We start from the raw sequence: 14,690 nt of genomic DNA on the forward strand, positions 1-14,690 counted from the left end.
AGTAATTTTAAAATTACAAAACTATAAAAAATAAAAGCTCGGATAATACGATACTTGAAAATATTTTTTAAATTGGCTTAGTTTGATAGTTTCTTAACAAACAAAAAAAAAACACCACTGTACCGTACGTACTTCTTTATTATTAAGAGAATGCCTGAAAAGGTTTTTATATTTTTATATTATACTTTTATTACAGAAATAAAAGACGAGTGATACTTTGATCCACAAATTTATAATATCCATGGACCGGTTTCATCGCTTTCGCGACATCTTCGAGACTGGCATATTTATTGAGTAATCCAATGTATTAATACAAAATAGCGGTAAGGATAGAGAATTTAGAATCGTTTTGGTCCCGGTGGCTAGTGTCTTGGACTCACAGCTCAAAGGTCCGTGGTTCGAAACCCGCTCTACCCCAACTTGATTCCCATTTTCTAATAGTGAGTAATTTACAACTCGTTGAAAATGGCCCTCAAAATGAAATATTTGGGTAAATCATAAGAACGCAAATATTTCTTTTTTTATAAAATAAACTAAAATAAAAAATTAAATGAAAGTAAATTAAATTAAATTATTTACTTGTATATTTCTTAATAAAGATACCAGCCTTGAAGTTGTCGCGAAAGCGACAAAACCGGTCACTGGATATTTAAAATTTATGGATTAAAGTGTCACTTGTCTTTTATTTCTATAATAAATTACAATAAACTTCCATCAAGAATTTTCACTTACAAACTTAAATATTTTATATTATACGTCTTCTTGGACCAGTTGGTTTAATCAGCATGTTTTTAGTGTGTCCAAATGTTCGTAGAAAAGACTGGATTTCACTTTCTAGAGAGTTTAAAAGATATAAATTTATTGCAACAGAGAGGAATACTTCCTTTTTCCATTCTCATAAAACTTTTCCTTCTCTGTTGCGATAAATTTCTTCTTCATAAATTGTTTAACCGCGCATTTACTCAAAACGTTTCAGTTTCAACATTTCAGTAGGAACGTTGCAACGCTGCGCTTGTGCAGGGTGGTTTTAAAAGAGCAGAATTGCATTTCCGGAAGAGATGATAATGGATACAGCGCACAAAGTGGATATGCAGCTAATTGTATAAAGTTGCACTTCACTGTTTCCTTGGAAACTCATTTGTTCCGGTTGCAATTACCAGGTGTCGCTTGTTACGAGGAATTCCACGCAAATAACGTATAGAACTTAGAGAAACAATAAAATATATTGACAACTTACAACTGGGATGGAGAATACCTTGAATAAGGAAATATGGAAGTCTAGGCATTTACAGGGCTTATGACCTGTCATTGGCTGGTTTAAGTGGCCACTTTACACACTGTATAACATTCACCATTTTGCCTATGTTTGAACATACATATTTCTTCAATTATTCCATTTGTTGATTTTAGAGAAGTTAAAGAGCTGAAACCTTTATTTTTAAAATATATATACATATATAAATATATTAATGTAATGCCTAGTAGGAGAAAACTCATGTTAAGGCAGACCAACATATATGTTTATTTATATTGCCATATATATACACACACGCGTGTGCACCCTTATAAACATTCATACACACACACACATACATACACGCACATACACACATATACATGCATATATACATACACATATGCATACATACGCATACCCACATAAATATTCATACATATATACACACACATATACATAAACACCCTTACATACACATACATATATATGTATTTTTTCAAATTTTATCCTTGTCATTGTATTGTATAGTGTTTATATTGTCGTGGATAGTATTAATATTAATATAATTTACCTTGCAATGTAGTTCAATAAGGTTTCGGTTTATTTTCTTCCTAACTTAATAAGCCACTGGGTTATTTATTTTTTTTTGCATAGAAGTTACATCGTGTTGGGTGAATAAAATATCTTAAACATAATTATAAATTCTAGGAGCCATAAAGCTAAAAGATCTTTGTCCGAAAGAAGTTCTCGTCCGCGGTACAGTGTGTTTCTGTGACGTCACACTACGAGTTGATATATTGTATGCTGTTAAGACGTGGTCAATTTTATTATTGTGATGTATAATTATTATTGTTTTAGCACACAATTGTCTAACGTCCAAAACATTAAATTCCTTGAAGAGTTGCTCTGGAGGATAGCAATACGGTTTTTTATTTATTACTCTAAGAACAGACTTTTGACACTTGATGACAGGTCGAGACAAGACAATGATGCACCTCCCCATCCTAAGATACCGTACGACAATACACTTTGTCCAAGCGCAAAGTACACAATTTTTATTTCATTTCATTTCATTTATTTATTCAGATATTTAGAACATTACAGAAAAAAGACCCAATTCATTCTAAATACAATAATATATCACAAATTACAGTAGATAGTTATGTTATTAAAATAATATAACAAAATGTAAAAAGAAAAATTAAAAGTTGAAAAGTGCTTTCCTAAGGGAAGGCCCACTGTCGTGAAATATGTCGACATCCGAGGCGATGCGATTTAGTAGCAAGATTGCTCTACCAACCGGCATAACCATTGGCAGGTTAGTTCTGCATCGCGGTAGGTAAAGCAATCGATGCTGTCTTTGTCGAAGATAGTTATCAGGTACGAACAGACCTACATCCATCAGAATTCTGAGTTATGTATGCGACCACCGATCACCTGGAAAAAGTGAACACCCAAATGAACGTCCCTCCTCCTCCATAATGACTGATAGCCTAGCATCCCCAGTAAAAAGTCGGTTGGGAAGAGCCAAGGATAATATTCACACTCTTTTAGGTACAGATAGCGTAGAAATTTTTTCTGCACTCTCTCCACCATCAAAGAGTATCGAGTCTCATGTGAATGAATGAATGTTGGTCAATATTAGTATTTAACCACTCCCCGACCTTTTATGTCTGCATACAAATACCAAAATACACTATCAGCTTTACCGTCACCATAGTAAACATAGTATTTACGAAAAAAAAAAATACACGCAGAGTTAAAGAAGATGCAGATACCACCATGTCCGAATATGCACTAATCAAAATGTTGTTATTTGTTTGTTAATTTTAATGTTTGTTATTTGGAATGGCTAGGAAAAATATCAACAATCACGACCCTTAGAACTGAAGAACGACAGATAAGAATTGAATCGGGTTGTGGTCCCGTGGCTAGTGTCTCGGACTTACGGATCAAAGGTCCGTGGTTCAAATCCCACTTTACCCTAACTTGATTCCCATTTTCTAATAGTGAGTTATGTACAACTCGTTGAAAATGCCTCTCAAAATTAAATATTTGCGTAAATTATAAGAACGCAAATTTATCTTTTGAAAAAAAAAATTGTAAATTATGTAAATTATTAATTATACCGCGCTTTGATGATAAAAAAACACATTTTCTACTTCGAGTTTTTTTTATGGTATTGGTTGCAATAATGGACTTTCCTTTCCGTCTTGATGCTCTTCCTTCTAATATTGGATCTGCTTTTTGCAAAACATGAAACTGGAAACGAAATACAACTTTTTATTTTTATGAAGAAAAACTATCCACTGTGACTCAATGTGAAATGATTCACTGTAACCCAATAACAGTTTTTGTAAATTTAAAAATATTTTTTAAATGCAAGATTCTCTCCCAACAAACTAAAGTAGTAGGTATGTTTAAATATTAAATATTTCGTCGGCCTTATGGCGTAATGGTCAACACGTTCGCCTGCTATGCAAGAGGTCTCGGGTTTAATTCCAGACATGGTTGATGTGAAATATTGATTTAAAATGGTGTTTCAACTTCACTACTTTGGGAATTACACTAGCTACGTTCTCCATGGAGAGTGGAATACAAACTCTGTTGGCGTATGTATAAATCACTGCACAACTCTGCTCCGGAATATCTAAGGGAACTATGCATTCCAGATGAACTAGCTGACCGGCGTCTCACGCTTAGACCAGCTACGTCTACGGCGAGAGGAAAAGTTATTATACCTGTACGCAAACAGCGCACTAAATTTAGTGAACGCGCATTTGCAGTCGCAAGCCTTATGACATGGAATGCTCTCCCAGCAGATGTGCGAGGCTGAGAAAGTGAAGTGATGTTTCGGAAAAAAATCAAAATTCACTTTTACTCTAAATCATTTGAATAAATCCGTAGCATGTGTCCACAAAAGAAATTGTTTTAATTAAATTACAAATTTAAAAGCTCCAATTAAATTTATTTATCTATAGAAACACTATGTAAAGCGCCCTTAAGGTATTATATTACGAAAATGGTGCTATATAAGTTATCTATAATAATAAAAACACTAGATTATTTCATGGTCTCTAGACTGTCACCTAAAGCGTAAGAATTATCACCTTCGGTGTATCGATACAGTGCCCTATGCACCACTAGGTGCGGAAAGGGAATGCAAAAAATCGAACCTTTCATATTTTCGACTTATTTGAGGATTTTTTTTTTCTTTTTCAATTCACATTAAATATAGCTTTGTACTAACATATTGACCAAAACATCGCATCGCAGGATGTAATCCAGCTCTAAATCGTGATATATGTACAATAAATTACTATTTTTTCTGTGGTTCTGTGTGACACAGCAACTTTCATCTAGGAAATCAACTCAAAACGACGTAACTTCGTGATATTTATTATATTGTGTAGCTATATTATCCATTGATTAAACACATAACTCATATGAAAGTTTAAAATTCAGTCAGTATTAGGTATTTTCATAACGATTGATATATCAACTGGCCAATTGTTCGAGAAATTAGTAATGCCAAAAACGGCCGCGTCAAGCGCCACGTGTGTTGCGAGTCATATGTCAAAAGTATCATCTCAATGCTCTCTCTCTCCTGCGATAAAAATTTGTTTGCCAAAGTAGATTTCAGTGCATCGTTTACCTTGTTCCCGGCACTCACCTTCCTTTTAATATTTTTCTCTGTCATTCCATCAAAAGTAAACACACTTTCCGAATACGCAAATTCTTATAACTGATTCAAAATATCTCCGTTCACACTGACCTCATACTTGGTTATATTTTCATCCCTTTCAAAAACCATCAATTTCCATTTTTCAACTTTCATTAGCAAATCGCTTTTCTTGCATACATCGTAGACTTTTGTTACCAAGAATTGCAGATCTTCTTTGCTGCTAGCAAGAAGCAGGGCATCATCAGCATACAGAAGACAGTTAACAGTTATACCCTCTTATTTTTGCTCCCAATCAGTTATAACCTACTATCCAAAATTAATCTTAACGTCCCTTTTCACGTGACAAGAAATAAGTATTTATTCTATCTGCCAGTCTGTAGCACTAACTATGCACAACACTTTTTCTTCTATCATTCTTGCTTATTTATTTGACACTTTATATACATATACAATAAATATACATATAAGGGCGGGCATATTGCCTTAAAGCAATTTCTTCCTACCTACCCAAACCGTTCAGTTTGAGAAAATTATAAATACATGGACATATTGAATCTTACAATTTTATACAAAAATTAAAAGCAAAGATTAACAAAAATAAATTTATGTATAAAAAAAATAACACTTTACTATGAAGAGAGGAGAGGGGATGAAAAGGAAAGAAGAAGGATAAAGGAACAATTTAAATATTTAGATAGTGACATTTCAATCTTGACTTAAATGTAAATAAAGAAAGGGCGTCTCTAACATTAGTGGGTAGATTATTCCACAATCGAGCGGCTACTACTGTGAAAGAGGAGGCAAAAAAATTAGAGCGATGACAGGGTATTAAAAGGGTTCTCTCGTTACTAGAACGAAGAGATTGTCCGTGTTGTGAAAGAGGTTCGATGAGCTCTCTCAGATAAACAGGCGAAGTCGGATTATTAAAAATATTGTGAAGAAGTGATAGAATGTGAATGTTACTTCTATGCCTGATACTGAGCCAGTGTAATTGCGTGCGATACTCGGTTATGTGGTCAAATTTACGAAGATTAAAGATATAACGAATACAAATATTCTGCAATCGTTCTAACTTATCAAGCAATTTAGAGTTAGCATCTGGATAACATACATCCGAGTAGTCAAGGAGTGGAAGAAGTAAGCTCTGGACTGCTCTAACTATAATGCTTTTTTTCCATTTATTGCTATATTTAACACGCCCCTTAATCTATTTAAAAATAAATTAACACTCATTCTTTCTGGTTGCGATACGATTCCACTTGCTATTTAATGATGCTCACACTTACACACAAATGAACACTTACTACCACAGAAATTCTATCATCTGTGTCTAGTATACGAGATTTAGGTATTATACTTGACACTAAACTTTCTTTTACAATTCATATTGAATATGTTATCAATAAATCCTTAAGACTTCTTGGATTTATTAACAGAAGTACAACTGACTTAAAAAATATCAATATTCTTAAAATTGTTTTCTGTTCCCTAGTTCGCCCGCACCTGGAGTATTCCTATGTTATCTGGTCACCAAATTATGACGTTCACAATAAGAATATTGAATAAGTTCAACATCGATATTTGAGAAAGATAGGCTGGAGGTTGGGCCTATTTAGAAACCAATATACGTATAATGAGTGAGAAACTAGCTTAAATATATCATCTCTTCAAGACCGTCGAAATAAATCCGACCTTCTAGTACTATTAAAAATTCTCAACTCACTCTTTGATGCGCCTGAACTACTGAAATCAATAAAATTAAATATCCCAACTAGAAACCTCAGACAAAACATACTCTTTCATACCGATAACCATAGAACTAACTATGGTTTTCATTCCCCTATGCCCAGAATTCTTAGGTCTGCCAACAAACATACCAGTCTTGATTTCTTTGATAACAAGTAGTCTTCTTTCAAACGATCACTAAATCAAATTCAATTATAAACACCTCTATTTACCATTGTGTCTTTCTACTTTTCTTTATAATAATTTTCCATGTATAAATATGTCCTTAAAAAGGTCCATTGGGCGTATATATGAAGAAATAAATACACACAAATAATACATCTCTACATTTACTCTCATACGAATACACATAAACACACCCTTTTATTGTACCACAATTTAATATGTATGATTTTTATTCAGAAACTTTGATGGTCTGTCATTAAACCGTGTCTTTTTTATGTTATTAAACCATCGTTGACCTTTTGTTTCTGTAAAATAAATAAATAAATGAATAATAAATTAAAGCTTAGAACTGAGAAGTAATATAATCCACAGTATTGAGAAAAACTACTTTTAAGTTGACGAAGGAACAAAATTTTTTTAAAAATTGTAGTACCGACCGTTTTCGATATACTTGAAAACATATGAGATACAGTAAAAAATAATTTACTTTATCCCTTATGTTTTGTTACCCTAAAAGCAAGATCTTTTACGGCCTACCATAAGTTAACGGGTAGTAATATTGTGCATTAAACGCCTTATGAGAAGCACCCCTGAGTAGGGAACTATGCAGAAGTAATAAATTGGAGATATAGAGGAAAAAACTTGAGAGGGTTTTGTGAAAATCTGCTAAAATTTGAATTTCGTATTATCCTTGTTCACCCTTAAAAGACTGTGCTAAAAAATCCCTCTGGAGACGGTGCACAAACTGCAACTTATTATAAAATACATCTAAAAACAATAATTTGACACATATTTACCATGTACTGTTTGATAACTAGTAGCGCAATCATAAATAACTATCGACGTGATAACAAATCCTCATCATAGTTGTTTATCGTATTTGCAATCACAATGCAACATCCGTGAGGACCCAATATTGAATATCAAAATATTTACGTTTCGCGACGTATAATCCTGCTGCGCAATCACATATTTGAATTTCACCAGTGTAAACATAAGGAAATATTTTAAAACTGCTATTTTTATTAATTTATTTATTATGTATCATGCTATTTATTGCATTTAGCCGGCGGTTGGTAAGCCAAATGTCAAGAAAAGCAGTCGCCATGGTAATTGTAATTTAAATTTCACTTTTTTGTATTAGAAACTCCTTAATATTTTGTAAATGCAATATATTGTATTATTTTCTGTAGTTAACGCCGATTTTTCGCCAGTAAACTGTATTTATTTTCGAGAAAAACAAAAAACAAACCGACACGAGCGTTGACTTATACCCGTATACAGAGACAAAACTTAAGGTGAGGAAAGTACATTCTAATTTCAAATGCAGAGAATAACCCGAAGGTGAAGACAATAGAATGTACTTTCCTCACCTTGAGGTTTGTCTCCGCATACGGGTATTAGATATAACACACGCGTCGACTTATGACTGCGATGACATAAGCATGTTCATTATTGTTCATTGTGATCGCTCAAATGCTTAGCATGTTTTTAAGCACGTCGATAGTTTTTGACGGTTTTACACAATTTACAAAAATTATCATATTATTTTGATCTGTTATAACCATATACAACATCATTTTTTAAATAAATAAGTTTTTTTAAAGAAGATATTTTTACAATTTACGAATGCGAAAGCGTATTTAAAAATTTAGGCGAATATGCCGAATAGTAGTCGAATATTCGTGGAATCTCTAGAAACCACTTTTATACATCAAATTATTACTGTTCAACACCTTTTGTAAAGTTTTAGACCTAAAACTAATGTTTGCTATTAATAGTTAAAGTAAATTAAACCTTATTAATTGAGTTGATGCAAGCCCCTGCTTCTAAGAGGAGTTTCATTGCATCACAGTGGCCATGCCACGCCGTCATCAGCAGTGGTCGCATCCCATACTGAAAAAAAAACATATTATAACAATTAGTGAATGATTTATGTATACAATCATCATATCTGTAAAATTTTGATAGTTGTTAGGAGAGCTCCCGCACTGATGGGAATGAGAGAAGAAACGATGCTGATGTTCGATGTGTATTTTTTTAATTTTTCTAATTTCATTTATTTATTTACACCTTTTATCAAAAATACAAATTGACGTTTACTTTACCCAGCTAACAAGGGTACATACCCCGTTCCAAGCTAGGCAATTACATTCTAATATATGATAATATTTAACAAATTAATAGAGCACAGACAAATAAAATATAAACTTACTCGTATACACATTTCAAAAAATATACATACACATATACACATAAATAAACACATATATACACATGTACATACACACACACGTACATACACCCATGCGCATACACATACATACATTCATAAAACATAGACAATTTATTTATAATGCGAAACTTCTTGGTTGTCATCTGTATTTATATATTTTAAAATTATTCTTTATTTTCATGTTTTATTTTCGACATCCAGTAAGAATCTCCAATCTGTGGCTTGCATCTAACTTTTCTGACTTTCTACGACCAATGTCATGAAAGAGCGAGGTCAAAAATGGTAGCAGCACGGAAAAAATAGTGGAAATGAGCACGGAGAGGCGGTCGAACCCCCGGCCGCGACTGAAGCTTCCCGAGTGGCCGCCAGGGCGACGAATGGCGCTCGGACGAGAGTGTATATGTCGGGTTTTTATGTTTATTTTCGGCTAGGAGTCTTGATTTGTAATCTAACTAGCTGCCCCTTAAATAAAGACGGTAAATTATGTCACTCGCAGGGGCAGAAGTTAGAATATCGAGACCCTAGCCACATATTTGTATCGGATTGCGGGGAATCAGACCCTGTCCAATCCCATTGAAACTCATGTCACCCTTTTTATCAGTATGTAGGATCTTTCCCCGTATCATTTGGACATTAATTAAGATACGGGAAAGAGGCCTACATACTCGTTTCATATGTGAAACTTATTCCGAGGGAATTATCGGACCTCATAAGTATGAGAGTAAAAACAATATATAAAATTGTCCCGCCAATGGGAGAGCGAGCTACGATGTAAGCCGGGAAAGTCCGACCCCTTCTCGCTCTCCTTTGCGGCCTATGTATGCTGTCTCGCACCGTGCCCGACCGTGACACGGTACAAATTTGTTGATAAAACCTCTACCTTTTTTATGAATAAATGTTGTGTATAAATCAAGACTCTGCGTTTTTATTTAATCTACGCCCTCTCTGCCTTCGATGTCGCCGCCTGCCCCTTTATAGAAGATCGCCGCAGACTCAGCCTGAAGAAAGTTATCTCACCCGAGATAGCCGGTCAAATAGCAGCTGCAGAATCACCCCTATCTACAGTTCAACTGTATGCACGGCGAGGTGTCGTGTATACCCGTCCTTCCATGATTCTGGCAAAAGGTCATGGACCTTTTTGCCTACGTAATAGTATTGTCTCGATGCCAGAACAGTGTTGACTCCTTCACTTAGTGTCAGATTTCTATTAGAGTATCTTGTATTATAGTTGTGGTTGAAGAATTTTCCAGGGGAGTTTTATCTTTTAGGGACGAAAAGTTATTTATGACACTTGTTAGCTCCGGCTATCTCTTTGCAAAAAATCACGTCAATCAGTTACTTAGCTGCGACGTGAAAGAAACACAAGGGAAACGAAAAACACGCTTTCGCATTTATAATACATATTAAACAATACATTGAGGGAATTTTCAGCATTTTCTCAAAGAATCGAATTAGTTGTACAAAAACAACCTGATTTTCCTTTCATTATTTACCGTGTTGAAAGTCTATTTATATGAGAGTGTTTAAGGCTGTAGTCTGGTAAAACGAACGCAAAATTAGGAAATCATACGATTTTGCCATTTTAAAACGAATGTTTGTCAAAAATCGCGCAATAAAAAAAATTAAAAATTATGTATGAGATAAAAACAATACTTTTTATAGGTATTTCTATCAAAAAATGTACTTCAAAGTTTCATATAACTAAAATATAATTACTTTTAGACCGGCAGATTACGCCATTTCAAATTTAGACTAAGCTTATTAATCTGGGATCTCAATAAAGACTAAGTATTGAACTGATTTTTTTTTAAATGATTTAAAGATAATAAATTTAAAAAGGAGATGGCCGCGGCAGAATTTTATTTTTTTGTTTTTGAAAAGAAATATAAGCATTTTAAAGCACATAAATTTTTGTAAAATTTTCCTTTATTTCTACGTAAATTATGCAATCAGTAATACCATAAAAAATTTAAAAATATTGAAGTAGTTTAGTTAAATCCTTTTTTTATAGAACTGTATTTTTTTTAAATTTATTTTTTTATTTATATATAATTACTTTCAGACCGGCAGATTACGCAATTTCAAAATTTAGACTAAGCTTATTAATCTGGGATCTCAATAAAGACTAAGTATTGAACTTAAATTTTTAAAAATGATTTGAAGATAATAAATTTAAAAAGGAGATGGCTGCGGCAGAATCTTATTTTTTTGTTTTTGAAAAGAAATATAAGCATTTTAAATCACATAAATTTTTCCTTTATTTCTACGTAAAATTATGCAATCAGTAATACCATAAAAAAATTTAAAATATTGAAATAGTTTAGTTAAAACCTTTTTTTATAGAACTGTATTTTTTTATTTTTTTTCAATACGATAATTCTAGTTGTAATATTCAATTTTAAACAATGTCTTATTTGGGTTTTTATTACATTCAGATCGGCCCTCAGAGCGGCCGCAGACGGACGTGTTTTCTATGCTCAAAATTTTAATGCCTTTTTCAAAACAAAATTTAGTTCGAAACATATATTTTTTGTGTTCCTTCTAACACAATTTAAACCAGGATCAAAACCAAGTTATTTTTTGAATGAATAGTTTGTTCGAATTTGATAAATCATTCAAAAATGTAATTTCACGTCATATTCAAATAACAATTAAAGGCGTCATTTTACTCGTACACAAAAACGGTCAAATTGCACATTTATCTAGGACATACCAGCACTCGGTAGGTACTATGTACAAAGTGTACACAAAACAGCCATATAATTATTACAATGTCGCGAACGCAGCCAACTTCATTGTGATGGTTTGACGTTTTGCTTAGCCGGCCGCTCAGACTAATAATATTTTCTATCAATCAGAATTACTTTATTATAGAAATCAAAGACGAGTGATACTTTAATCCATAAATTTGGAATATTAAGTGACCGATTTTATCATAACAATGCCGAAAAAACCAACGAAAAAACCAAACGAAAACTAAATCAATCCCAATTTCCAAAGGAGAAATGCAATGTAAGTTGGATTTGATTAATTTATTAGTATTAAAATTTAGAATACAAAGGACAGACATTTGATTTACATAAATCATTGTATCACCATTACAAATAAATGTAACAGTTTATTATTTGCTTATTTTAGGATTCAAAAAAGCTCAAATTAACTAAGGCCTGTGGAGAATACACTGTAAGTTATTGTCTTATTTACTTAGATAAATAAAATTCCTACAACATTTTACAAAACAATAATAAATGTACAAATAAGTTTGAATTTGGTAATGTATCCCTAAATAAAACACGTTTATTGGATTTTTATTTTACTTTATTTGTTTAAAAAGACCAGAGTTTATATTGTGACGCATTCCGTCGTTTGAAAATGTCCTAACAAGACGAAACGCGTCACAGTATACGCTCTTATATATTAAAAAAAATAAAGTACAATAATTAATTAAGTAATAAAGTACAAAGAATTCTACCAATTGTCTGCATTCACAATAAAAAAGTACAAATAATAATTATTATAACCCTTATTTTCTAAATATTGACTATCAATAAGTAGGGTTATATTTGCCTTTTGGGTAATATGCAAATTGAAATGTTTTAGGGTGTTCCAGCGAAATATCTTTCAACTGATATTCTAGAAGATGACGGTTGTCAGGTTAGTATTCATATCGAAGTAGGAATATTTTAAGTATTTACATTAAAATAGCTAATGAGATCTAAATTGGATTATGATTATTAATTAATCTGTATTATTTCAGGCGCAACAGCTAGTTCCAGAACTGCTAGCACAGCCATTACACCCCTTTAAGTTGGAAGGCAGGAGAGTTGTGGACATCCAGGAATTTTTCACTAAAATCCAGGAAATATTTTCTCATTCTTCCATGTTTGATTGCAAAGGAACGAATATGGTGATTGTGGATGAAAAGTTGCATGGCTTTAATTCCATATTAAATTTAAAATGTAATATGTGTGGATTATGTTTTTCTGTAAATTGTTGCAAGGACAGATCGAATGAAATGAGTTTAAATGAATCGTTTGTGTCTGGAATATCGAGTATCGGTTCTGGATATAGTGGTTTGCAAGAGTTGACTGCTGCTGTTGGAATTCCTTGCATGAGTAAATGGAAGTATTTGAAGATCAATAAGAAAGTGTGTGAATGGTGGGATACTGCGAAACTAAAAGTTATGGAGGAGGCAACGAAAGAAGAGGGACAACTGGCTACTGCGAATGGTGAAATTGATGAAAATGGTATACCAATGATAACTGTTGTGGCTGACGGGTGTTGGTCTAAGAGATCATACAAAACCAACTACTCGTCTAACTCGGGCGCAGCTTCTATAGTAGGGTTTCGTACGGGGAAAGTTCTATATATGGGTGTTTATAATAAATACTGTGTGATTTGTGCCAGAGCAACTAATAAGAATATTGAGGCACCAAAACATGAATGGTTTAAAAATTACTCAGGATCTTCAAGTGGTATGGAATCGGCGATCATTCTGAAAGAAATTTGATAGAAAGAAGAACGGTTTTACAATCAGATAGCGGGGAATGGTTAGAAAAGTGTAGAAATTTACTCACTGCGTCATGGTTTGGTAAAGTTTGTAAAAGAAGAATAGGAATTAGTTGTTCAGGGTTAGTTAAAAGTATGCCATATAGTAAATCGCTAAGTAATATTTTTTCTATTAAATATGGTCAGGATTATGAACTGACCGCATTAAACCAATTAAGCCTTCAAGAAAATATCAAATTTCAGAAGTGTGGGCTGTTTATTGATAGTGAATATTGTTTTCTAGGCGCCACACCAGATAACATTAGTACGGATCATGGCGGTATCATTATAGAAATAAAATGTCCATCGTCTGCTTCTAATATGACTATGACTGTTGAAACCGCCATCGACAGTGGTAAAATTAAGTTTTGGAAAAGAAATAGAAACCATACCGAGTATTATGTAAATCAGAATCACGATTGGTATTACCAAGTTCAAGGACAGTTGCATATTACTAAAAAAAATATATGTCTTTTTGGAGTGTGGACCGGAGCCCAACATAAAATTAAAATCTTTTTATTTAAACTGTTTGCTTCCAGAGCTTGTTGACCCCCGAGTTACACGATCCATGCCTATCAGAGATCCACCAAATGTTCTCGAGGCTATCGAAAACAAAAAAGTTGCCCCCAATAAAGTCATAAATTGTTAAAAAAAGCTGTTTAACGAAAACATCCCATCAACCAGTAAAAGTTAAATTATACTCACTAGTTTCAGAAAAATATTTACCTAAATCAGCTTAGAAATTCCGCCCTCTTTCAACTATGATGGTTTTTTTTTTTTTAATTTATGTAGATGTTGCTTTTATTATTTTTTTAATTTCTGTTTCCAGATACACAACTTTGATTGAACCTGTCCCCCCTAAATCAAGACCATTGTAACATGAAATATATTCTTAGTTCTTTTTCACAATGTATTTTTCATAAAATAACTAGCGATCTATTGTTATCAAAAAAATTGGGATTCTTTACTGGTTCTTCCCAATAATATATATTTTTGAACCATTTGCACTTTAGTATTTTTTCAATAAAAATGAAATTTTCCTCCACAATTTGTTTATTTTTACTTACAAGCGG

The 14,690-nt window shown here is 32.9% G+C and overlaps 2 protein-coding genes across 2 annotated transcripts in view; one reads left to right on the top strand and one right to left on the bottom strand.

The window, feature by feature from the left end:
- Nucleotides 1–14,690, bottom strand: part of LOC148280311 (uncharacterized) — a gene marked incomplete at its 3' end in the record, with an annotated part of 79,891 nt that overhangs the window by 38,977 nt on the left and 26,224 nt on the right. Inside the window, exon 3 of the mRNA XM_088228567.1 lies at nucleotides 8,631–8,729. Within this exon, the coding sequence (XP_088084693.1) occupies nucleotides 8,631–8,729 (99 nt within the window). The remainder of the gene's footprint in view (nucleotides 1–8,630; nucleotides 8,730–14,690) is intronic.
- On the top strand, nucleotides 11,654–14,665 carry LOC148280312 (uncharacterized). Its single transcript, XM_088228574.1, has 6 exons — nucleotides 11,654–11,791; nucleotides 11,944–12,081; nucleotides 12,208–12,252; nucleotides 12,670–12,723; nucleotides 12,827–12,927; nucleotides 14,447–14,665. The coding sequence occupies exons 1-6, from the start codon at nucleotides 11,654–11,656 to the stop codon at nucleotides 14,493–14,495; spliced, it is 525 nt and encodes a 174-aa protein (XP_088084700.1). The 3' UTR covers nucleotides 14,496–14,665.

Source organism: Micrasema longulum, unplaced genomic scaffold, assembly GCF_059751315.1.
Source record: "Micrasema longulum isolate JH-2025_06_02 unplaced genomic scaffold, ASM5975131v1 h1tg000595l, whole genome shotgun sequence".
In the NCBI taxonomy this organism is placed as follows: Eukaryota; Metazoa; Arthropoda; class Insecta; order Trichoptera; family Brachycentridae; genus Micrasema; species Micrasema longulum.

Coding starts and splice junctions, on each gene's coding strand:
- LOC148280312 (XM_088228574.1), top strand. CDS start 11,654: ATGAATAGTTTGTTCGAATTTGATAAATCATTCAAAAATGTAATTTCA. Junction 12,082..12,207: donor TTCCAAAGGAGAAATGCAAT/GTAAGTTGGATT, acceptor TGCTTATTTTAG/GATTCAAAAAAGCTCAAATT. Junction 12,253..12,669: donor AGGCCTGTGGAGAATACACT/GTAAGTTATTGT, acceptor GAAATGTTTTAG/GGTGTTCCAGCGAAATATCT.